Source organism: Copadichromis virginalis, linkage group LG4 (assembly GCF_057382275.1).
Source record: "Copadichromis virginalis isolate Kocher_CV1m ecotype Utaka linkage group LG4, C_Virginalis_male_GT1.1, whole genome shotgun sequence".
Taxonomy (NCBI): Eukaryota; Metazoa; Chordata; class Actinopteri; order Cichliformes; family Cichlidae; genus Copadichromis; species Copadichromis virginalis.
The window spans coordinates 5,691,799-5,715,405 of NC_140621.1; the positions used below are offsets into that span (position 1 = coordinate 5,691,799).

At 44.2% G+C, this 23,607-nt stretch overlaps 1 protein-coding gene and 1 non-coding gene across 4 annotated transcripts in view; both read right to left on the minus strand.

Moving 5' to 3' along the window:
* Nucleotides 1-689: 689 nt before the first annotated feature.
* tanc2a (tetratricopeptide repeat, ankyrin repeat and coiled-coil containing 2a) overlaps nt 690-23,607 on the minus strand; it is a 60,091-nt gene continuing 37,173 nt past the window's right edge. For 2 of the 3 annotated variants that reach the window (XM_085453270.1, XM_085453268.1), the window contains 26 exons: nt 22,393-22,529; nt 21,923-22,091; nt 21,515-21,835; nt 19,342-19,467; nt 18,984-19,253; nt 18,409-18,542; nt 17,911-18,142; nt 17,656-17,828; nt 14,124-14,204; nt 13,851-14,051; nt 12,755-12,889; nt 11,473-11,669; nt 11,269-11,377; nt 10,993-11,115; nt 10,776-10,913; nt 10,558-10,656; nt 9,958-10,149; nt 9,758-9,851; nt 8,689-8,822; nt 8,473-8,596; nt 7,793-7,968; nt 7,509-7,641; nt 7,126-7,217; nt 6,883-7,017; nt 6,667-6,767; nt 690-5,691 (listed from right to left, as the gene is read on the minus strand). In XM_085453270.1, coding sequence (XP_085309396.1) covers nt 3,828-5,691; nt 6,667-6,767; nt 6,883-7,017; nt 7,126-7,217; nt 7,509-7,641; nt 7,793-7,968; nt 8,473-8,596; nt 8,689-8,822; nt 9,758-9,851; nt 9,958-10,149; nt 10,558-10,656; nt 10,776-10,913; nt 10,993-11,115; nt 11,269-11,377; nt 11,473-11,669; nt 12,755-12,889; nt 13,851-14,051; nt 14,124-14,204; nt 17,656-17,828; nt 17,911-18,142; nt 18,409-18,542; nt 18,984-19,253; nt 19,342-19,467; nt 21,515-21,835; nt 21,923-22,091; nt 22,393-22,529 — 5,690 coding nt within the window. In that variant the 3' untranslated portion in view covers nt 690-3,827. The remainder of the gene's footprint in view (nt 5,692-6,666; nt 6,768-6,882; nt 7,018-7,125; nt 7,218-7,508; nt 7,642-7,792; nt 7,969-8,472; nt 8,597-8,688; nt 8,823-9,757; nt 9,852-9,957; nt 10,150-10,557; nt 10,657-10,775; nt 10,914-10,992; nt 11,116-11,268; nt 11,378-11,472; nt 11,670-12,754; nt 12,890-13,850; nt 14,052-14,123; nt 14,205-17,655; nt 17,829-17,910; nt 18,143-18,408; nt 18,543-18,983; nt 19,254-19,341; nt 19,468-21,514; nt 21,836-21,922; nt 22,092-22,392; nt 22,530-23,607) is intronic. The other variant, XM_085453269.1, reaches the window with a different exon arrangement.
* On the minus strand, nt 15,633-15,738 carry LOC146710660 (U6 spliceosomal RNA). Its single transcript, XR_014920313.1, has one exon. It is a non-coding gene; the product is annotated as a U6 spliceosomal RNA (small nuclear RNA).

Genomic DNA, 23,607 nt, shown 5'->3' on the forward strand with positions numbered 1-23,607 from the left:
AACATTGGATGTGAAAGCAGCAAGAAAACATATTTGAATTGTAGATTGTTTTAAAATGAACATTCTAAAACAAACATTTTTACTGTACGTAACAAGCTGTTCACGTCACCTTTATGCGCATTAAGCTGCACCAGTTTTGTCGTTTTGCCTTTGTACACCAACATAGTGGATTTTAAATCACACAGGCAAGATGTCATTGAAGTGCAGACATTCAGTAATAATCTAAGTGGGGATCACGTTAACTGTTCAGGGTTTACATTTTCTAACGCTCAAATGTAACTGGACATGGAACTGAAAAGCAGTTTGATGGCCAGTTCAGGTCTGTTCCCGCTTTATTTCCTGAAAGGTTAAACAGATAAAAGATCTGTAGTTCACCCTGAGAGCTGCGCTTGCCACTCCTAAAGTTTTCCACAGCAAAAAGTTTAGGATGGCCGAAGGAGCAGTCTGGCTCATTCTTACAAAGCAATCATAAAAGGCCCGATAGCCCACTGACTGGTGCTTTATGTTAAAATCAATATTCTATTTAGATTGCTTCTGCTGCCCCCAAGTGGCCAAAAAACAATCAGTTATTGTAAGAGCACTGCATATAAGATCAACACAACAAGAAGGTAATGTTCTTGTTCTAATGTAAGATTATACCCAAAAAAGCTTTTCCTTGTTGGGTCACACAATGAGAGACAGACTTACAGTTCAGTCTTTTATTCAGCTTTATTCCTCTTTCTAACTCAGTGATTCCACATGAGCCAAAAACACATTCATGTTGCTTGAAATGTTTGATAATGAAGCTCTTCTCGTCACCATCCTTGGTTTTAAATGTAAGCTCATCTTACACACTGTGAAAGAGCCCAAAGTACACACTGACTTGGCTCTGTTCTGACGGGATATTTCACAGTCAGGCACCAATGCAGACAGAAGGTAAACATCCTACATGTGATGCACAACACACAGTTTTGCTAACAGATTTTCCACGTTTTCACTTTGAACATCAAATTGCTAATATCATCTCACAGCTGCAGTCCCCTGAGCAGTACGAGATGATGGCAGTGGTCAGAGACTGTACTGTGTGTGCTGTGTCAGACATCACTTGTTTCATCAGCAACAGCAACTGAAAGTGAGAAGTTTGGGGGAAAAAAGCACTACAAATGTACAAAAACTGGCATTCATGTTTATAAAAGACAGTTTTAAAGAAGCCTGATCTTAATATATCATTAAAGTGAAACTTGTCCCTCTTTTAAATATTCAGCTAGCCACCTCCCCTTGTCGTTAACAAGGTTAAGATGGAAAAGTTAAATCATTCCTTGCTGACATAGACAAAAGCATTTTGAGCAGTAAACCGTGTCTTTTGCCATAAATATGTTGTCTGTTTTATCTGTTTTAGCAAGCTAGGCAAACTACTGGTTTGAAAGGAAAACCTTGTAAAGACATAAATAAGCATGTGCTTGATGGATTCATAAACGATAGTGTGCTAAAAATTGGTAACATTCAAAATCCCAAGTAGATGGTGATCACTTTGGGAAACGCAAAAAAGAAACAGCGTAATTTCTGTATTGCAGCAGATGTTTGTTAGCCCTAGCATCTAAGGTACGATAAGAAAAACGCATTTTCCATTCAAAGTAACGACTTTTAAAACCCAGTAACGTGGCACAATGAGGAAAACTTTTTTTATGTCACAGTTACTGTTACTGACGCCTAGTCTTTGATATCACATAAGCAGAAACACTGTCGACAACTATAAATGTTTGTTATATAATAAGACTTTTGATTATTGACTTAAAATCATTTGTTGCAGACAAACATTTTAATTATCATCTTTGATTACGACAGTTTTTTTCCTATTTAACATCCAAATTTAGGTCTATGTTCTGACCTAAACTTCCTTTTTTTAATTATACTTTGCAAATTCTAACAAAAACTTTCACCACTTTTAAAAAAACTTTTCTTGTCTCTTTTTATTTCTGCCCTTGTTGCCTCAAGAGAATTTGCCTTTTCCCAGAACAGCACTATAAATAAGAACATTATTAAATAAAGGTTATATTGATTCACTGCACCAGCTCATGGTACAAACCGATTTCACATGAAAAGTCCTGCCTGGCTCTAGTACAACTTAAGATGGTGTTACTCCAACACAGTACAATGTACATGTTTTGGAGAAGTTGTTTCTTCACATTTTGTTTGAAGATTTTAAACTTTTTCTGAGCGCAGGCGTTTATAACAAGCACAGAAACACACCAAAGTTGGAGGAACCATCTGAAGAGTAAGTAAACACACGGCTACGTATGCTAATGTTTGTGAGGCTACGATTCTGATCTGACTGTGAAATACACAGTGGATGATAAGATGAAAAGAGTGAACTGAACTTTAGTTTTTGAAAAACAAACAAACCTCAACACAGTAAATGAATGTAGTTGAATAGTGGTACATTTTTGGGCCTCATTGGTAAGGCTCTGTGGCTGCTGTTGGTGGTAAGATAGTTAGCTTGGCATGGTCATAAATTAAGCTGGTTTCGCGCAGATAAATAGATTGTTTCATTGGAATTTTACACAGTTATCTTTGGAAAGGCAAGAAAAACATACAACACCATCCAAAGAGTTCAAATGCACATTGTTGAGGACAAATATCCAGAAATTACATGTCAAGCCTAGTTAATGGTCAGAGTGAGAGTGACTGACAATACTGACAACCGAGGCACATACAAGCAAAATGTTTCCAACATAATACAGTATGAAGAGCCCTGGTGTATCACTTGGAATCATATGGTTTGCATAATTAGACCATTAGGACTACAGAATATAAAAGGCCTTCAGAGAGCACAGAAAAAGGCTGAATGGATGACCCTTCCAAAAAATCCAATTTTTACAAATGCGCTATATCGTTCTAATTGAACCCAGAAAGAGACCAATGTTAACCCAACATCTTTAGAGTTTCTGCTTCATGTAAACTAAAACTCTAAAGTTTCAGTTTACGTGTTCTCACAGACGATCCCCCAAAATAAACACGATGGCAAATCCCAAAGGAATACCGTTTTAAGAAAAAACAAAAAGAAACTTTACAGTTTAATACAGACATAACTTAAAAAGATAAATACAATTTTTTCTCCTTTTTTTTTTAACTCAGTGTTTATTCAATGACAGTATTTTCGAGTTTCTCAAACTATGGCTTGGGTCTGGGTCACTAACAAGCGTTTGACTGGTACAATGACGCGAGCCTGGATTCGTCCATTTCTTTCAAGTCAGTGTTATTTAAGCGCTTCAATCTTGAAATGAGATCTTTATTAAAGGCGTCGGCAGCAGGCAAAGGTAATTGCGGTGCTTTTTCTCTCCTGTCTGGACGTCACCATTTAGACTTGAACTGCAGTTTTAAAATGTAATTCAAGCCAGAATTGTGCAAGAAGAAGAATACAGTCTTATTCCATAATTATCTTCTTCGTTCTTGTGCTTTGTGAGGTGAACACCTGTTAATGTTTCACTTCCAAATGGCAGAACCAGTTCATTATTGGTGAATATGTTCCATGCCGTTCTTATAGGTTAGGCATCTTCACCATGAAGGAGTCAGTATGCCTAAGATGAAGTGGCACTCTTTCCAAAAACAACATAGAGCAATCACTTAACCTAGCAAGTGAGGTGGAGTTCTCTGAAGCATACTAACAAATACAACCAAATGAAAACAAAAGCTTTTACCCAGTCTGAACTTGGTGTGTCTTGCTCTTATAAACATTCCAAGTACTAAATGTAGGAACTTGACATTACTTTGTTTCAAGAACAGTCTTCCAGTATATCGGTACAGTGACTTCATTTATACCACTTTTCATTAATGTTCTTGTATTGTCTTTACACATTGGACTCTACAAAGGGTCTTTTTGGTTTAACCGGAGACGTAGGACCCGTACGTCTCTCAGTCGGTCTGTCCGAGCAGCTGTGGATCATGGGCAGCGTCCGAGCCACCTTCACATCCATGTAGGAGAGATTCTGACAGGCAACCTGCACTGAGCCCTCACCCTGATGAACATTTCCTGGCGTCACGTCATAGAAGTCCAGCTGGTTATCATAAGAGGCGTGACCATTGTGGGCATTGTTGTTGCTGCGGTTGTGGTAGGCAAAGGATGAGAGCTGGGGTGGAGGGGGGTTTTTGCTGGGCGAAGTGACAACTGTGTCCACTGAAGACACGGCCCAGGAGCGAGACGGACTGAGACAGGACGCTGAGCTGGACGGAGCCTGTTGCTGATACTGCTGGTGCACCCTTGCCGTCTTGTCGATTACTCCCATAAAAGGAGTGTTCCTAGATGAACGTCCCACCTCTCCAGGGTAAGTCCCACCTCCTGACATGCATATTTCTGACTGGGGAGAGGCGATCAGGAAGTTATCATCATGGTAACCACTAATGCTTCTAGCAGAGGCCAGATCTGAAGGTAGATCCATGTGCTGAACAGAGGCCGATGTCCTAAAGCCTGGCCCAAGATTAGCTGGCTGTCCAGTAGCAAGACTACCACTGCTGGGGGAGAAACGGACGCTGACACTCTGGGAATGGATGAGAGGCCTAGGGGAATGACCAGAGGAGGAGGTTGGGTGAGCACTGAGTGGACGTCGAAGACCACCCTGGTGTTGATACTGATAATCGTGCGATGACTGAAGCCTATCTGAAGACCCCATTGCTGCCTCTGTAACTTCCAAAGGGTAGTAGGCTGCTTTGGATTGGTTACGGCTGAACTGACGGGACTGGCCAAAACGGTTTACCCCCGCCCACTCGGCTCCTGCTGCTTTCCCATAGCCAGATGTGCCTCTGGCCTGGCTAACCAGGTCAACTTCTTCTTCTTCATCCTGTACATAAGAAGCTCCAGAGCTCAGACCAGGCTGAGCCAATGGGCTAGGCCTGACATCCATAGGATTTGAGCAAAAGCCTTCCCCAAGCTCTGCTAGTTCTTTGGGCAGATGGGCGAACTGGGAATAGGCAGAACTTCCCAAAACCATGCTGGAGTGGGTAGAAGAACTGGGCTGATTGGTTCGGACCACCTGTGCTTTGGCTGGTTGGAGCCAGTGGCCTTGGACGGGGTTCTGCTTCTGGAACCTCTGACCAGCCAGATGGGGGTGACGCTGGACTCCCTGGTTCTGATCTAAGTCAGACTGTGGATAGTTTTGTACACCTCCACTTTCGGACAATGTAGGCATACTTTCAGACACTATGCCACCTCGCTGCTGATGCTGGATTAGGGAGGAAGTAGGGCTGAAATCGTGATAAGATGTGGAAGGAGGGGGAGGTGCAGAGTGACTAGGTGAAGAAAGGGAGGCTGCGTGGGTGGGACTGGGGAGGTGATGATACAGATGAGTGGGGGAAAGGGAGGAGGGCGATGGTACCCCAGAGTGGCAGCGGGTGTCAAGACTTTGAACCGCAGGTTGAAGGTGACAGGGAGAGGAGTCTCTTTCCCTGAAACTGCTCTCTGCTTTCTCCTCTTCCTCCTCTTCCTCTGTAAGCCCCTCTCTATCCTGTACCTGCAAACAACCTGAATCTCTAGACCTGGCCTCGCTGATGGACATGTTCTGCTGATAGACGTGATTAGATGATGGAGGATGAATGTCCTTTTGCTGTGCAGCCTGCCGACACTCTTCTTTGACCCGTGACAGCAGGCGCTGAATCTCCCGGTTGGATGGGCACAAACGGCTGGCTTCAATCAGGTCCTCCAAAGCAGCGTGGAATTGTCTGGGTTGTGATAGTGACAAGGAGTGAAAACAGGACAAACTTCAGAAGATGACAGAGAATGTGTATATCAGAATGTTTCCGGAATTATAGGTTTCATATTGTCAGTGTTTAGAAGGTCTGTTCCAATCTTTCGATGTCTGGTTACCTGAAATTTGCTGCAATCACATTCACAAAGAAAAAACAGGCTTAAAAATGTGTCCCTCCATCTGAAATCTATGCCTTCAGTCACTGTGACTGTAAGGCAATGCTAGGTCAAAGCTTTAGGTCTTTACTCTCTGGTGAACGGTGCCAGTCAGTGACCCCACGGTAACCACTCGTCACTAGTGGAAAGTGTGTCTGGTTGGCAAGCGGTTGCAGGAAGTTGCATGTGGTCACAGAGTGGAATACTTTTACTTTGAAGGGAAATGGTCTCCGTTTCTGGTTTGTGCTGTACTTTTTCATGCTTCACCACTACATGGTGGTTAGTTAGTGACTGAGTGCAGACAAGCTGGCATCTTCTATGCAAACTATGAGTGACCGCAGTAATCTTCTAGCAATGAAAGCAATCACAAGATGGTTTTTGGTCCAGCACCCTTTTTGCTTTCCTAGTGATTGGAGGTTAACAGGGGATTGCCAGCTGGTCTCTGGGCCTGTGTAACTGAGGCCTTAGCAAACTGTGTAGAGCCTTAGCATGGAGGTAACTGGAAACTGACAACACCCCGCCAAGTTAAAACACATGAGACCCTTACCTGACAGCACAGATGTCTTCTACTTCTTACAGTTCAGGTCACTCTATCTCTCAGGTTTTCTTTACATGGTAGTGAGCCTAAAACTACTCAACTCTTTCTCACTGCAATCTCGTGTCTAAGTTTCAAATAGTTTAAAAATGTCAAACAATAAAATCATCACAGTTCTACTACTGAAGATCCAAAGAACCCAAACTCTCAGAAGATGACGATCAGTTAGTTTTATTCAATTTCTCACGACACTGTTTACCTGCGGCTGCGTTTGGCACGGGCTCTGGCATAAAAGGCTTCATAAGATTTGGCTTTTAGCTCCAGGGCCTTGGTAGCAAACTCCTCAGCAAGGCTGAAGTCCTGTAAGGAAGATTAACGATATATCAATACTGAAATAAAGTTTTCGAGATGAGATTTGTTTCAAAATAATAAGCAAAATATTCTCAACATGTGTGTGTGTAAGAAGAAGCCTCACGTTCATCTTGCGGCGGCAGCGTGAGAGGTTGAGCAGCACGCACACCCTGAGCTGTTTGAACGTCTTCAGCTCGTCTCCTGGAAACTTCTGGAGAGCTGACTGATAGGAGTGAGCGGCTTCCCTCACTTTACCTTGCTGGAAAGAAAAAAAAAGAAACTCTTTCAGAAAGAACTTTGGAATATCGAATCAAATCGATATCGAGTCAATCAAATCAAATCTCATCAAGATGGAAATGTGCGCTACCTTGTACAATTTATCTCCTTCTTGGATCAATTTACTGAGCAGAACCATTAAGATATCTGGCTTAGAGGTCGCCATGGCCCAGGTTGCAGGTCCTACACACACACACACACACACACACACACACACACACACACACACACACACACACACACACACACACGCACACACACACACACACGCACACACACACATGCAAGTTTAGTTTAGGGATATATGAAGGATGATTTAGAATTCATGAAGGTTCATTCTGCAGGATGATGTATTGCTAATGGAAATGAACTATATGGGAGTCCGGCCATGCAGCAGTGAAGATGCTTACTGCATAACTACAACCTCCATGGTTTAATTCTTGCTGTTAAACTGAACATGCTTCATGCTTCTACCTATTTTGGCTCCCTTTTTCAGTAGAGCGATGACTGCAGAAGTGTTTCTGCAGCCGACTGCTCGATCCAGAGGGCGCATCCCGCTGCAGTCCACATGCTCCACTGACGCACCGTGATCCACAAGGTACTGCACCTGGACACGGATCAAAGCGACATTTTTCACCACTTTTGTAAATTCTCCTCCGGCTACATTACATTGCCCTCTGCAGCGGCTGCAGAACAGGTAGGACAGGTAACTGTTCTAAATTAACTAACACAATCATGGTTACTCTGGCTGTACACACCACATCTGGGTCTCCGCAGAATGCAGCCAGATCCAGAGGCGTGCGTCCATTGCGGTCTGCATGAGTTGTGGCTGCTCCTCTCTCCACAAGCTCTCTGACCAATGAGAGCTGGCCTTTTAGACACGCCCAGCTCAGTGCCGTTAGCCCTTCTCTGTCGGTCTGTTCGAGGGAGGCTCCTGGAAACAGACAGATTCATTAGGGTCGGAGCTATTGTCAGGGTCAGAGTGATTAGAATGGGGGCTCTAAGGACGACCTTATAAATAATGGCTACAAACATGGCCTCACTAGTCTCAGCACACATGCCATTTCTGTTAAAACCGTCAATTCCTACAGTGGAGTGTTTGATCACGAGGACAACAGATTCATTTCATATTTCTTCTACTTTTTTGTCAGTGTCAGGAAAGAGGAAAACACGTTTTTACAGCAGTGTACACACTGAGAATATTGTACAGTATCACAGCTGTCCTCTAAGATTAGCGTTTGTAGTTAAAGTATTATTGATTAGGACCAATCTCGTTTTCAAGGGTTTTTTAACATCGGAATCTCCTGATCAAAGAAAAAGTAAAAAATACTTTCTGACTGCACTGAAGTTGGACATAAACAATGTGACTGCTGGTTTAATTGCATTGCTGCAGCAACTCTTGCTGTTTTTCTGGCTGCAGAGTGCAGTGTGTGATTACCATGATCCAGCAGCAGCTGGGCAGTGCTCATGTGTCCCTCTGAGGCTGCAGTCATCAGAGATGTTCGCCCCTGCTGGTCCACCATGTTCACCTCCACCCCCTGATTCAGAAACAACTCCACCACCTGACCGAAGGATGCAGGAGGAGGAAGACTGCAGTTATCTGCTGCAGGTATCGTGTGATCATGTGCCTGTTTGCTTTCTGGTTCCACCATACCTGCCAGTGACCCCGTCTCACGGCGCTGAAAAGTGGAGTGACACCCTGCTTGTTTCCTTGCTCCACAGCTGCCCCCTGATCCAACAACAGCCTGCAGACAGACAGACAGCCACATCCTGCTGCTGCTGTCAGAGCTGACGCAAACACACAGAGTGAGACAAGGGAAACCAGACGATTACAAACTTCAGCTCTGTAACTGAACACATGGCATTATAAAGCTGTGTTAGAGAACAAACATTAAATATAGAAGCCAGAGTTTATTTTGAAATGACGCGACGGATATTAAATGAATCCACGTCTGAGCTTTGGTAAGAAAAGTTTGCAATGAGACAGAATCACCCAGGTCTGATCCTGGCTCTGCTGGAGGTTTTTCCTTCCCACTGTCACCAAGCGCTTTCTCACCGAGGGGACGTCTGATGTTGGGATTTTCACTGTACTACTTTATCTTACAACATAAAGGACCTCGAGATGACTACATAAATAAAACTTCTGTATTTCTTAGGAGAACCTTTTGTTTTCAGTGTAGTTTTCTATTGTGTATTTGCTCGTTTCCATTTCGTTTTTATTGCTTCAGTATAGTTGTTATTGTATCAGCTTGTTTTTCACATTTACTGTATGTTTTTATTTTTATTTATTTATTTTTTGTCTCATTTTAATTATATTTTTCAAAGACTTATTTTATTGTGTTGGTTTTTTGCTCTTATATAATATAAATATAATAATCTTGGCCAGAGGAACCAAACATGTAGAAGAGTCTAAATACTTATTTTTTCTGTTTTTACTGAAGTGAACATTTTCGTCCACTAGATGCTACTAATGTAAAGTATAGTGATCAGTCATGTTGTCTCCTGTTTGCCTCTCATTAATTATGAGGTTGTGGTGGGAAAATGATCCTGCTACATCATCCGTTATTGTAAATGACCTTTTAAGCAAACCAAAGCATGTTTATGAAAACATTGTTTCCCACCATGTTCCACGTGAATTTATCACACTGATGGCGTCTGGTTGACAGAAAAACAAAGCCTGCCGTGACAAAGTAGTTACACAATAGTAGTTACATGGTCATTACCTGTCTCTCCCCATAGACTGTCATATGTGTTGATCTCAGGTCTCTCCTCCCCTTCTTCATCTTCCTCTGGAAGGTCCAATAGGTATGACACCATCTACACACACACACACACACCCGACTATGTGATTGTATATTCTGTACCACACAGTGTTATACATTAAAGGTGTGTATGTGTGTGTGTGTGTGTGTGTTTGTATCACCTCTGTGTGTCCCATGCTGGCTGCAGCAATCAAAGCCTGCTGCACTGCTTGGCTCCTGCTTGCCCCCTTCTGTCCACAGCAGGTAGTACAACTCCACTCCGCCCTCTTTAGGAGAAAGCGCAGCACCTCGAGGTGGCCTCGCTGGGCTGCGTGAACCAGCACGCACCGACCGGAGCCGTCCACGTGACCCACCTGCACCCAAGGGGAGACAGACACTCAAAAACAGGGTTGGGACTCTTTCTAGGTTAAATTGCAGTGATGCCACTGACTATCAGAAAAGGTTATGAGACCAAGAATCAAAAGAAAAAGAGCAACTGAACTGCAACAATCTCAATTTTCCTTATTTAACATATTTCACTGTATGTATAAGGTTGGCCCCTTGCATACCACGGTGATATTTTTTTGTGCACAATTACCTTGGAACAACGCGAGGGACAGAAAACGATTACTTTTTTCAGCAAATGGTGGATCTACAAGCTACTGAATTATGGGATGTACTGCACAGAAGCCTGTGAAAATCCTGCTGTTGTCATTCTTTACATTAGCTGCAAACATCTGTCTGACACCAAACTGCACATGTGGAGTAGAACTGGTAGCTACCTTGGCTCTGTGCTGACTCAGCATTGTGACGATATCCAGGTGACCAGCTGCAGCAGCGAATCCCAGTGCAGTCAAACCGTCATGTGACCAAGCATCCAGCTAAAAATTGAAGGTGGAATTGTGGTTGGAGTAAATCTGCTCTTGTTAACACCCAATGACGCGTCTCTATGAACTCACATGATGTTTAAAAAGCTCCACGGCCTTTTCTTTTTCCTTACCTGTGCTCCATGATCAAGCAGCAGTGCTACAGCATCAGTGTGGCCCAGGTGAGCGTGGACACACAGCAGGGGGGCGTTGTTCAGGACATCGCTACAGTAATCCACATCAGCCCCAGCCATAATCAGCAATCTGCTCACCTGCAAAAGGAAAAGAGGAAAGTTACAGCAGAACTGTGGTGGGAAATACACTCGTGTGTGTGTGAGTATGCATTGTTACCTTGATATTGGGGGTGTAGAGGTTGCGCAGTGACGCAAGAACAGGGCTCAGGCTCTGGGTGCTGTATGACAGCCACAGCCCTTGCAGAACTGAGGAGGAAACCCCTAGCTTCCTACTCAGGCCCTGGATGAGGAGAACAAATGCGACAGAAACCAACAGTTAGACATAAAACAGTGGCATCTCATTGGTTTGTGATCTGTAAAAAAAATCTACTGGTGTGGTTTCCAGCCCCATGTATCTGCGTATGCGTGTCTAACTTTGTGTGTGAGAGCTCGCCTTGTAGATGTGCGCCTTCAGGATGTGATGCCCGAGCTCCAGTGTCTGCTGTCGGGTCAGCTTTCCTGCCTGTCTGCAGAGCCAGAAGGACAGGAGAGTGTGGCCACTCCTGGAAACAGAGACACACAGCTCAGTGAGAAACATCTGTCCCTGTTTTCTTCTCTCTCCATTTGTCACTCATGCCCTCTGGCCCTCTGACTATACCTGGGATCGCAGAGGAACCGGTCATCCTGGCCCTCCTCCCTCCACATGAGCCACTCCCTGAAGGAGGTGTGGTTTAGCATCCGACTGCCGTCGCTGCGCCGCAAAAGGAACGAGGAGAGCTGCTCCAGGCGCTGTGAGAACTCCGCCCACTCCAGCGAACCTCCGGCCAGGGTGCCCGCATTTACCACCTCAAACAGCTGTGCATTGACAGTATTGTATCCACTGTTAGCAACTATTAGCATGCTAGCACTAACTGAAGCACAGCTGAGTCTGAAAGGCACATCAGGAAGTTTGATGATATTTGTTCATAAAAAAATATCCTGATAAGGTCACTGATTTCAAAGGACGGTTCTTACAAGGTGACACAATTATACACACAATCGATGCATTTCAAGTCATTACTTTGAGGGCTTAAATCTATTTGCAATATCAAATATGGCTCTGTGAGTAATATCATGGTCTAATTATAACGGTGTGGTGTGAATGAGACACGGCGGGTCCAGGGATCATAGGTTTGAGCCATTTTATTCAATATTCACACCACAACACACCAACCCCTGAGTCCCCGTGTTTATAACTAGGCGGGAGTGATGAAGGATGCCGTGCAGGTGCGTCCGCCCTCCCTGCACAACACCGCAGACCACGCCCCACCACAAACGGTGATAAAGATGACAGAGGAACATTGTACAGTTCCCTGAAGGAGGGACCAACAATCAATTTTGAGCCAGCGGGGGAAGAATATGTTGTCAGTATTGCTAATGCTCACTAGAGTTATTCGGTGTGTATATTTGTTAAACAGTCATCTTCACTGAAGAAAAAAGTATCTCGTGTATGTGTGCTCACAAAATTCAGTAGTGTTACAAACGTTACTTCCAGTAAACTCATCATGTTCCGAGTCCACAGTATACTACATAAAGTTTACCAACGTGAAAATGCTGGTGTGCTATGCTACAATCACACTGGGGACCACAGCCCACAAATTACTAAATTACTACAAACTTGTTGCCTTTGAAATGGTTGTTTTGAGACGGTGACCAGGCCTGTCAGCTCAGTCAGCTGCCATCCTCAAAACAACTTTGCTGTGTCAAGATGGCAGAATAACAGCAATAAGACAGAATCAGTCCACAACTGATTGGCGTCAAGTCAGCAATTATATGCAATGTTTTTGTGATGCTAAAACGAATAACTATGATAAATGTACTACCTGCAGTCAATTACTGATTTTTCCTAGTTGCAAGGAAGCTGCTGTCCTGTTTTTACTCTACTGCGACTGAGCCTTTACCTGCTGGTCAGTCAGCGGGTGCAGCGATGCCACAGTAACGTTGAGTAAAGGTAGAACCCTCTGGAAGGACGACTGGGTGGGAAAGCGCATGTTGAGCTGCAGCAGGTAAACCTCTGCTAGACTCACAGGAACCACCTGCACGCACACACACACACGCACGCACGCACGCACGCACGCACACACACACACACACACACACACACACACACACACACACACACACACACACACACACACACACACCCATTAAAAGCCTTTTCGGTATATCAGATGAGCTACAAAGAGTGCACACATTTGTGCTTTATGGTTACACATCAGTATCTCTTTGTTTACATTGAAAATGCCACGCCCACTATTTTCCGCAGTGTCCAATTATTTAAACTAACATGCTCTCGCTCTTGTACGCTTCAGTTATTTCAGCTGACATTTGTTTATATTATGTTTACACTGAAACTTAAACAAGTCACAGAATCGCTGCTAGTAAACTTTTTGGCATGCACATTTCAAATACAGATTAAGTTCAGGGTCGACTGAAACTGATGTTGGTGATTTTCAGTGGAAAATATGTTGCTGAGTTTCAGAGACTGTCCCTTTCACAAAGTTGTTTGACATAAAATTCAATGACTGAAACTAATTTTAAAATAAAATGTAGTCAGAACAGTCAGTCCCTTTAAATACATTTACTCAAATGCTGATATAATCTCCAAGAGCCAACTGTGACGGACATTTTTCCAGCGGTATGGCACGGTAACTGACTGAATGTGTCTATAGCTTTTTAAACAGTAGCACACACTAAATATTTCCAGTATGGGGAAGATTAGTAACTGTCCTGTATTTTGGCTAAACAAATCTGGTAAAAATGACAAGCAGACAGTAGAGAAAATAATTTTTGCCGTCCATGTGGAGTTCCTGTAACAATGTGATGTCATGTGGAAACTATGAATACTGCTTGATTTATTTCATCCGTGTTTAAATGAAAGTGCTTTAATCTGTGTCGATTATACTTCAACTGTCAGTTACTTCTTTAGTCTAGTTTGTAGCAGTCTCGACTTTCTTCAGGACTTTATTTGACCTTTACCTTCTTTCTCCATCTCACCTTGAAGCTGGAGCTCTTCAGAACGAGGTATCCCCCCTCTATCAGGTCCAGGATCAGTTTTAAATAGAGATATGAGCCTCTGCTCAGGCTCTTCAGGTGGCTGATCAGTTTGGACAGTGCAGTGTTATCGAGGCGGCCATTGCTCAGTGACACATTGCTTTGGATCTCAGTGCTGCTGTGGATACGCTGCATCAGGTAACCCTGAGAAAAGACAGACCGATGCAGTACAGATGTGCAGACAGACAGAGAAATAGAAATCTATTTACACCTTACCTGCAGGTCCTGGTCTATGGCGCTATTCTCATCCATTCGGTCTAAAGAGATGCGGTGAAAGGGCAGAGAATGAGTGATGTCCTGATTGAATAAAAACACAAAGAAACAGATTTTGTTAGTTCAGAAAAAGTTGTGTTTATTAGCCGTGTGTGCTGCTCACAGTAATTTGGCAGCACAGACAGTATTTGCTTCAGAATAATATGATTTTAATCATATTCAGAAGGTTCCAAACTGATAAGAGATATTCAGTTAACACTGGTAACAATGGCAGAAACCAACACAACTCAAAATAGTCCCCATGTGCTTGTTTGTATGTTTATGCTCTCTTCACAATGCCGGGAACCTAGGACCCACTGCACTAGCATAGAGTCTTTCTCCTTTAATGTGTTCAGGGTGAACCTGCTCTCATCTATGGAGCTGCTAGTTCTGGATTTGTATGGCAGATGTCTATCAGGCTCCACAGTGCTGGGCTGTGACCAAAAGGCCCACTAGAGGACATCGGGCCCTGAGACCACCCTCATGAAGTCTGTTTCTGATTGTTTGGTCAGAATCATTCACACATGTTCTCATCCTCTTCAACCCTGTCCAGGTCTCCTACAGTCTCCTGGAATCTCTTCGATGTTCTTGAGACTGTGCTGAAAGACACAGCAAACCTTGCAGGAATGGCACGCATTGGCAGGAGCCGGACTACCCGTGTGACCTCTGTAGGGTCCAGGTATCACCTCATTAGACCACTGTTAATGGACATTAGAGGACATTAGACCACTGTTACAGCACGATCAGCGGGGCCTATCGTGCGGTGCCCCGCGCTTCACTCGGACTTTCTGACCACGTCATGATCCACCTAATCCCCGCGTACAGACAGAGGCTGAAGCTCTCCAAACCTGTCGTGAGGACTAAAAAACTGTGGAGCAACGAGGCTGTGGAGGAGCTTCGCACGTGTTTGGAGTCTACAGACTGGGACACAATGAAGGCTGCTTCTAACAGCTTGGACGAGTTTACGGACACTGTCACCTCCTATATCCACTTCTGTGAGGACAGCATTGTGCCATCACGCACCAGGGTGAGTTATAACAATGACAAACCCTGGTTTACTCCTAAACTCAAAAAGCTGTGGCTGGAAAAGAGAAAGGCGTTCAGAAGCGGAGACAGGGACTGCTACAGAGAGGCCAAGTACAGGTTCACTAAGGAAGTGGACATTGCTAAACATCAGCACTCTGAGAAGATGCAGCAGCAGATCTCAGAGAATGACTCGGCCTCTGTGTGGAAAGGTTTTAGGAATATCACCAACTACAAGCCTAAAACCCCCCACTCCACTGATGACTTGCTCTTAGCCAACACCCTCAACGACTTTTACTGCCGTTTTGACGAGCCATCAGGCAGCCTTCACACCTCCAACGGCCCCAACAATAGAGACACTTTGGACACTCATTCCCCCACCTCTCCCCCCTCCATAGAGCCATCACCACCTTCAATCACTTCACCTGCAACACCCCCCTCCTCACCCCACACAAAAGAGGATTTCACACGAATTTGCGTGTCATCCTTGCGCAGGGGCCATGCTAATCTTCTCTGTATCGTTCCAATTTTAGTATATGTGCTACCGATTTCACACCACCTCCTCCCACCACAACTCTTCATATTCATGAAGCAGATGTGAGGAAGCAGTTTAAGAGTCTGAATGCTCGAAAAGCTCCCGGCCCAGACGGTGTGTCTCCTGCCACCCTCAGACACTGTGCAAACGAGCTGGCCCCAGTGTTTTCTGGCATTTTCAACTCCTCACTGCAGGCATGTCATGTGCCTGCCTGCTTCAAGTCCTCTACCATAATCCCTGTCCCCAAGAAACCTAGGATCACTGGACTAAATGACTACAGACCCGTGGCTCTGACATCTGTGGTCATGAAGTCTTTTGAGCGCCTGGTTCTCTCCTATCTCAAGACCCTCACGGCCCCCCTCCTGGACCCCCTGCAGTTTGCATACAGAGCCAACAGGTCTGTAGATGACGCCATCAACATGGCCCTACACTTCATCCTGCAGCATCTGGACTCCCCAGGAACCTACGCCAGGATCCTGTTTGTGGACTTCAGCTCTGCCTTCAACACCATCCTTCCAGACCATCTCCGAGACAAGCTTTCCCAGATGAATGTGCCTGATCCCATCTGCCGGTGGATCACTGACTTCCTGACGGACAGGAAGCAGCATGTGAGGCTGGGAAAGAATGTCTCGGACTCCCGGACCATCAGCACCGGCTCCCCTCAGGGCTGTGTTCTTTCTCCTCTGCTCTTCTCCCTGTACACCAACTGCTGCACCTCCACCCACCAGTCTGTCAAGCTAATCAAGTTCGCAGATGACACCACCGTTATCGGACTCATCTCGGACGGGGACGAGTCTGCCTACAGGAGAGAGGTTGAACGTCTGGTGTCCTGGTGCAGCCACAACAACCTGGTGCTGAATGCCCAGAAGACAGTGGAGATTATTGTGGACTTCAGGAAGCACACAGCCCCACTCCCCCCCATCATCCTGACTGACACCCCCATCACCTCTGTGGACTCATTCCGCTTCCTGGGTACCACCATCACCCAGGACCTGAAGTGGGAGCCCACCATCACCTCCGTCATCAAGAAAGCCCAGCAGAGGATGTACTTCCTGAGGCAGCTGAAGAAATTCAACCTGCCAACACGGACGATGATGCAATTCTACACTGCAATCATCGAGTCCATCCTCACCTCCTCCATCACCGTGTGGTACGCTGGAGCCACTATCAGGGACAAACAGAGACTGCAGCGTGTTGTGCGCTCTGCTGAGAAGGTGATTGGCTGCAGACTCCCATCTCTGCAGGACCTGTACACCTCCAGGACACTGGGGCGTGCAGCTCGGATCTCAGCTGACCCTTCTCACCCTGGACACAGTCTGTTTGACCTGCTCCCCTCAGGCAGGAGGCTCCGGTCCATTCGCACCAGAACCTCTCGCCATAAGAACAGTTTCTTCCCCTCTGCTGTCGGACACATGAACAATAACCATATGACTGTTCCCACCACTAACACATGACCCTACGCTGTGTTCACTGCATCATTCCGTGTTTGGCACTGATCACCACCTGCACTCATGTATATATCATGTATATATCTATCTACTTAGCACTTTTAATTCTTATTCTTATTTTTATTTATTTATTTATTTTTCATGTCTATTTTAGCGTAATTTATGACAGTATGTTTGCACTGAAGCACCGCAGCAATTTCCTAATGTTGTAAACCTGCTCAACATTTGGCAATAAAACCTTTCTGATTCTGATTCTGAATCCCATGCTACCAGGTGACCCCAGTCAAATGCAAACAAATGCAGAAGTAGTGAAAAAACAGTCGGAAAAGATGAGGAGGGAAAAATGTCTGTGTCCTCCAGTTGTAAAACCATTCCTGTTTTGGGGGTTGCCTCATTGTTGCCCCTCTAACGCACCTGTGTGCTCTTTTGTTCCCATTTCACGGCCACCTTTGTGATTTTACACTTCTGTGTGTTTGTGACTTGTGTTTACCTGCTGACTGGTCCTGACAGTGGTAATGACCTTCAGCCAGGAAGGAAATCTCTGGATGGTTCGGGATAGAAAGGAGGTCAGCGTGTCGCCGTAGTCCGGCCGGTGGAACTCTGCCTCGTTTAGCCCATCAATCAGTACAATAAGGCCCGCCCCTTCTACATGCAGTTTATTTTCTGGAAAACAAACAAAACAAACTCACATTGCATCACTGCACATCAGTTAATGTGCCACAGCAGAATGTAGTAGAAGCTGTACCTCTGTAGAGAGCATCGAGCGGTTCTAGTATTCCTTTCTGAAGGGCAGAGATCGGATCCTGGATACAGGAGCGCAGACTGAGCATGCTCTGGAGCTGTGGCGCCCGGTGCAGTAGTTCACGATAGGTGGCCAGCTGAGGCGCGCTGCTTAATGTAGCCGCCATGTTGTGGACAAACTCCGGAACGAGACAGGTGTGGCAGTTATCGGCCTGACAGAAATGATATGAGACTACCTACAAAACAGAGGCAGAAGAAAGTCGGTGAATCATCTGTAGATTTTCAGTAAAACTTTGCTAAGGTGGATTCACACGCTGGCCTTTTAGCTTGAGAGACTAAGTGATCATTCATTACACTGGTTGGTATTACAGCAGTCTAATTCATGTGGGTCTTTTATGGTCATTTCCACTGCTGTACACAAGCAGCCTACAGAAAATTATGAGAAGCACAACAGGTCATCTTTGATTAAAAAGTAGAAAGAGGAATGAAGTAGGGACACTACCTGTCCCGCGAGCCTCCTCAGCGCCTCCTCCTGTCTCCTCCTCATTTCTGGTGTGCCTGGACAGCTTTCTCCTGACCCCCCTTCATCTCCTCCTCCACCTCTTCCCAGGGAGTCGTGGGAAAAAGTCTCCACATCTGGGAAATTCAAACATACAAACGTGTCATTCTTTCTGAGCAGCTGTTGCCTTCATTAACTGCATGATTTTACACTGTTTTTCTGATGCCTGGCTCAGCTATGGGTCTGGCTACTGGCCCTGTGGATTTTATTGGGTTACATATGATGACTCTGTTAGTCTGAGTGAATTTAAGTACATAAACATTTTTGTCTAAACTGGTCAAAGACACTCAGAGCCTCGTCTTGGCTGTGTGCTTTGGCTCTTTATCTTGCTGAACCTCTTTTCCAGTGTCAGTGGTGAGAGGCTACACAAGAAATGAACTTTCTGATATGCAAACGCAACCAGAAGACAGTTTAACTCTTGCATACGTTTTTTCTAGGGTTCTGCTAATATCCACATAATGTCTCTTGTACGACACAGTTTACAGAGCTGTGAAACAGGAGGGATCTTTTCCTCTTACGTTTGTTTATGGTCTGGCTGCTAGAAGCATTTGGCCACATACGGTTTCCATGACAACTAAGTGCCACCAAGCGAGCAATGATGGCCGTTTTGCCAAATCCCATGTTGCCGATGATAACCGCGCCCCGGCTGGTTGCTGGATCATCACTGCGGAGGCAGGTGTCCATTTCTTGGAAGAGCCACTCCCTGCCGGTGAAGAGCCAATCAGATGAGAGACCAGGAACCTCAAAGTGAAGCGGCTTCAGGTTCAGAGAGGGAGTGAAACGAACTGCTGGAAGAGAGGGAAGAGAGGAGCGCGTGTAATGCTGCCATTTATTATAACTGCATCTCAGGATGTTTGGCACCATGTGTGCATTTACCTCTGTGGTCCTGTTGACTACGAATCCCAGAATTCTGTCTAGGCATTCTGAGGGATGTCCTTGAAGGGATGTGTCTCTGCTGCTCATCAAGATAAGCCAGGTCTTCAAGGTGGGCTGAACTAGTGGCTAAAGAGAAATAAAAAAAAAAAATGCTGTAATAAGACTGCTGCAAAATAACTGACATAATGTGCTTTATACAGATGCTAAGTTGGTTATAGAAAACTAAATTAGAGCCGTTTGTAGATATATTTTTTTCCACTGAAGAAACTCCAAAGTTTAAGTTAGCTATGGTGAATGTGTCCTTACTACTTGGTACAAACAGGTCTGGCACTTTGGTAAACCGATGCATTCACGTTCTTGCCAAAGGTTAGACGAGAATATTCTTATAATTCTTGTTTCTGTTAAAGGAGGACACAGCTAGGAGAAATTAGTCAGTATAAAAGATGGATGTAGCCAACATGATGTCACCATCTGCTTTGTGAAGTCTTTTTATGTAGCCTAGAGCTATATATATGTAGAGTCACCTTCATCAGCGAGACTCTTGTTTTACATTCTATGGACTCATATAGCTCCTAGACTTTAAATCTCTTTTAAAACTGTTCTTATTGTTCATTTACCATTAACATACCTCCACAAATACGCTCCACAACAGTGAGAAATATTTAAAAACTCTCAGTAACAAATATGTTACAAATCGCTGTATGAACAATTTAACAAGTTAATCTTAACATAACACCAACCAAGCAAAAGTACTCATGTGTCTTCTAGCTTGTATGAAGACAAACGTGTTTATAGCTTTAGAACAGATTTCCGTATCTGTTGTTAGCAAAGCAAACAGGCAGGATTACTAGGATTTCAGCATCTTGACAGTTCCTAAAAAGTTGATATAAAACCTAACAAAGGACTAATACAAGTTAAAAACTTTAACTTTCCCTGGCTGCAAACACAAAGCTGTGAGAAACCTACCAGAACTTTTGTCTTAATGACTCCAGTAACAATCCTGTTGCACTGCAGAGAATACGAGTGCAGGCTGTGCCTTGTATCCTGTGTGTCACTTCCTTCCTTCCCCAAAGTGCTCATGACTTTTAGCTTTTATTGAAACAGGAGAAGGAGAAGAGGAAAAGGAGAATGGGCTCTGAACACGTTACCCAGGCACCATCTCCATTTTTCAGCTTGTTGCCTTTTATCAGCAGTTTATAAACTACCAATGACGAGCTTGTTAACACACCTGCCTGTGTACACATGAAATAAACCAGAAACTTGAAAGAAACCAGACAGTCTTAATAGGTGCTCTTTTTAAGGTGATAAGGATTCTGTATTAACATCTGCCTGTGCCTCAGTTATGTCTCTGGTGAAGTATGGCCTGGATCCAGGACTGTGATTTTCTATGTGTGCTTCTGAAACACTGTCTTTAACTGTCTGTGTCTAACTGTAGCCCTAACCTGTATGATTATTATATATTTATATATATATATTTATTATTATATTTATGTTTTTACATAAAGGTGAGGTTTTTTTTTAAAGACAGATTATAAACTAGAGAACAAGCTGTGTTTTAATTCCTCACTACTGCGTGCATGTGATCCAATCACACTGCAAAGTGTCCTGGCAGGTTTTTACAATAACAGCAACATTAAAAAACAAATTTCATGTTTTATTCAGTTTGATGCAAAATGAATGAACGTGCCCATAAAGTCCTCCGTGTCACTTATTAATAATATAGGAATCTTTTTCTAACTGTCGCCCCCACAATTCACTGCAATTGTTTGTATATTTGTATACAAATTTGAATACAAGTGCGTTGCGTATGCACTGGGACACACTCTGAATTCACTTTTGCAGAGCAGAGGGATGCACTATGAAGCCAGATTATGGGCTTAGTGAGCTGTGCTGAGTTTAAACTGAGTTCCCTGTCCTGCCGCTGGCTCTCTTTTTACCAGGTTTTCTTTTACGATTTGGTCTAAAATGAAATTATCTGTAAGCAATCTGCAAAATTATAGATTCTTTTATATGTGGAGCTTGTTAAGCTGGACTTTTATGGTTGGTTGGTGTCAGCCAGTTAGTTGTGACTTTTCTAGACCACACTGACTATAAATATCTGGTAAAATGCAACAGAACCTCACACTGTGCTGAAAGGCAAAAAAGGCCACATCGCATTCATCTGCCATCTTACCAGCAACCGAATTAGGGCGAGGCATGAAGTAGAGGGGGATGGAATAGGTGGAACCTGATGACTGGGTGAGGCCAGTGCCTCGATCTGGATGGAGTTTGTTTAGGCTGTAAGTGGAGGCAGCCATGCTGTCGTCCACCCTATACAGAAAACCCTCATTTCTGCTTCCTGACGCTACCACACTGGTAGACGAAGTGGACGCCACCACTGGTCGACCCCCCTGCTGCCACAGGTTGAGACTGCTGCCATGGTAACATTCTCCTGCATACTTAGCGCCGTCATCCCTCTCTGCAGCTGAGTCAGCAGAATAGCTAGTCAGCGTGGCTGAAAATTAGAGAGAAGGGGAAACAGGGGGCATTAGCAACAAGAGCTGGTTGTTTAATGGCCCATTTGAAGACAACTGCCCCTTACCTATGATCCCACTGTCTCTGCTCTCCAGTGTTGAGGTGGGGGAGGTGACGGAGGCGTGGTTCGGGGAAGCGTGCTTGTTGTTACTACTGCCTTCAGCACCAGTGGGAGGGTGCAGTGTGGAACTGGGCGAGGTGTTGCTACTAGCCAGACTGGAAGAAGGAGACATCCTCTGTGGGAAAGGCAAAAGAAAAATAGAAATATTCTTCTATTATTGTGCATTATAGGTATTAATGTTATATCGTACAGTTCTCATTCTTATAGTTAACATGTGTCTGTATAAGTTAGCATTTTTTGGCAAAACATCTTTAAATATTCAAATAGAAACACAGTGGATGGATGAAATAGATTTGTCAGTGGAACGAGACTTTCCACGACCTCGATAAAACATCGTATGGCAGATTCACAGTTAAATCTCTGAACCTAAGAGCATTCGATGATTTAGGTGGAACAAAAGCGTGTGTGTTACTTACCTGCCCATCCTGAGCATGGTAAGGGGAGCCTGGCTCTCCACTGATGACCTTTTCTCCAAGTAGAAAACCAAGCCTCGTCATCAGGGCATCAGCTGCCTCATCTACTGAGGGGGGTGGTCCTAACTCCTCATCTTCACCTAACGAGTGAAGAAAAGGGAATTAAAAAAAAATACTATGCTGATGATGTCATCTGACTGTTGACTGTGACATGTTAAGCAATGGAGACCGTATACCTTCATGTATTATAATCACATTACATTTTTTCAGTAATGCAGTAACATAAACCATTAGTGAAAAATGTAATTCCAGTTGCAATTATGCCAGTACTTGTGTTACAAAGATTTCAGCTTGTGTGCAGCAGAAGGAGAACGATGAAGTCTACAGCTTGTCAGGAATGAGATATGGACATTCATTTTATTTTTATGGCACAAAGGGACGAGAGCGTGATGATAACGTTGAATCTGCATGCAGGACAGAAACAACTGGATTATACTGGTGGCAAGATTTGAGCTTTTTGCAAGCACGGACAACATGCTAACGCAGGGCTAGCGAAAAACCTAGCGTGATGAGCAGGGAGAGGATGAGCTTCAACACAAGACAAAGCAGTGATGAGCAGTCAGCCTCTGTTTCTACCTGTTCATAGTAGAATCACTGTGATGATTGTTTTCAGGTCTCTCATACGCTCATACATATTCCATGTGTGTCCACCGTCCGTATTTGTGTCCATATGGGGATTTGTGTTGGTGTGTGGGACTGTAGTGATTCCACTTCCATCACTTATCGAGTCCATTCCTTATTGATTCTCAATGGCGTCACTTTGAGAGTCACCGCCATCGCCAAGCAGCTTATCAAACACATTACATTTGTGCAAATGAATTGCATGCTGGGTGATTACATTTTTTTGCATGTTGGAGGTATGTCCCCTCTTTCTTGCCATCTGGGTTGGAGTCATTACTCAAAAAAAAGTGTTCTGTATTACACAGAACACTTTTCTAATCCAGCACACGTTACATTAATTTCATGTTTCTCCATAAAATGACCTGAAACACACTGTCTCATGATTACCATTTAACAATATAAACCCACAGGCTACAGCCCCACACACCAACACAAATCTTTCTCTAAGTACGTAGGTAAGAACACAAAGCAAAGATGAAAACCAGCACAAAGAGACTTTAAAACATGAACAGATAGAAATGCAGGCTGTAGCCTGAC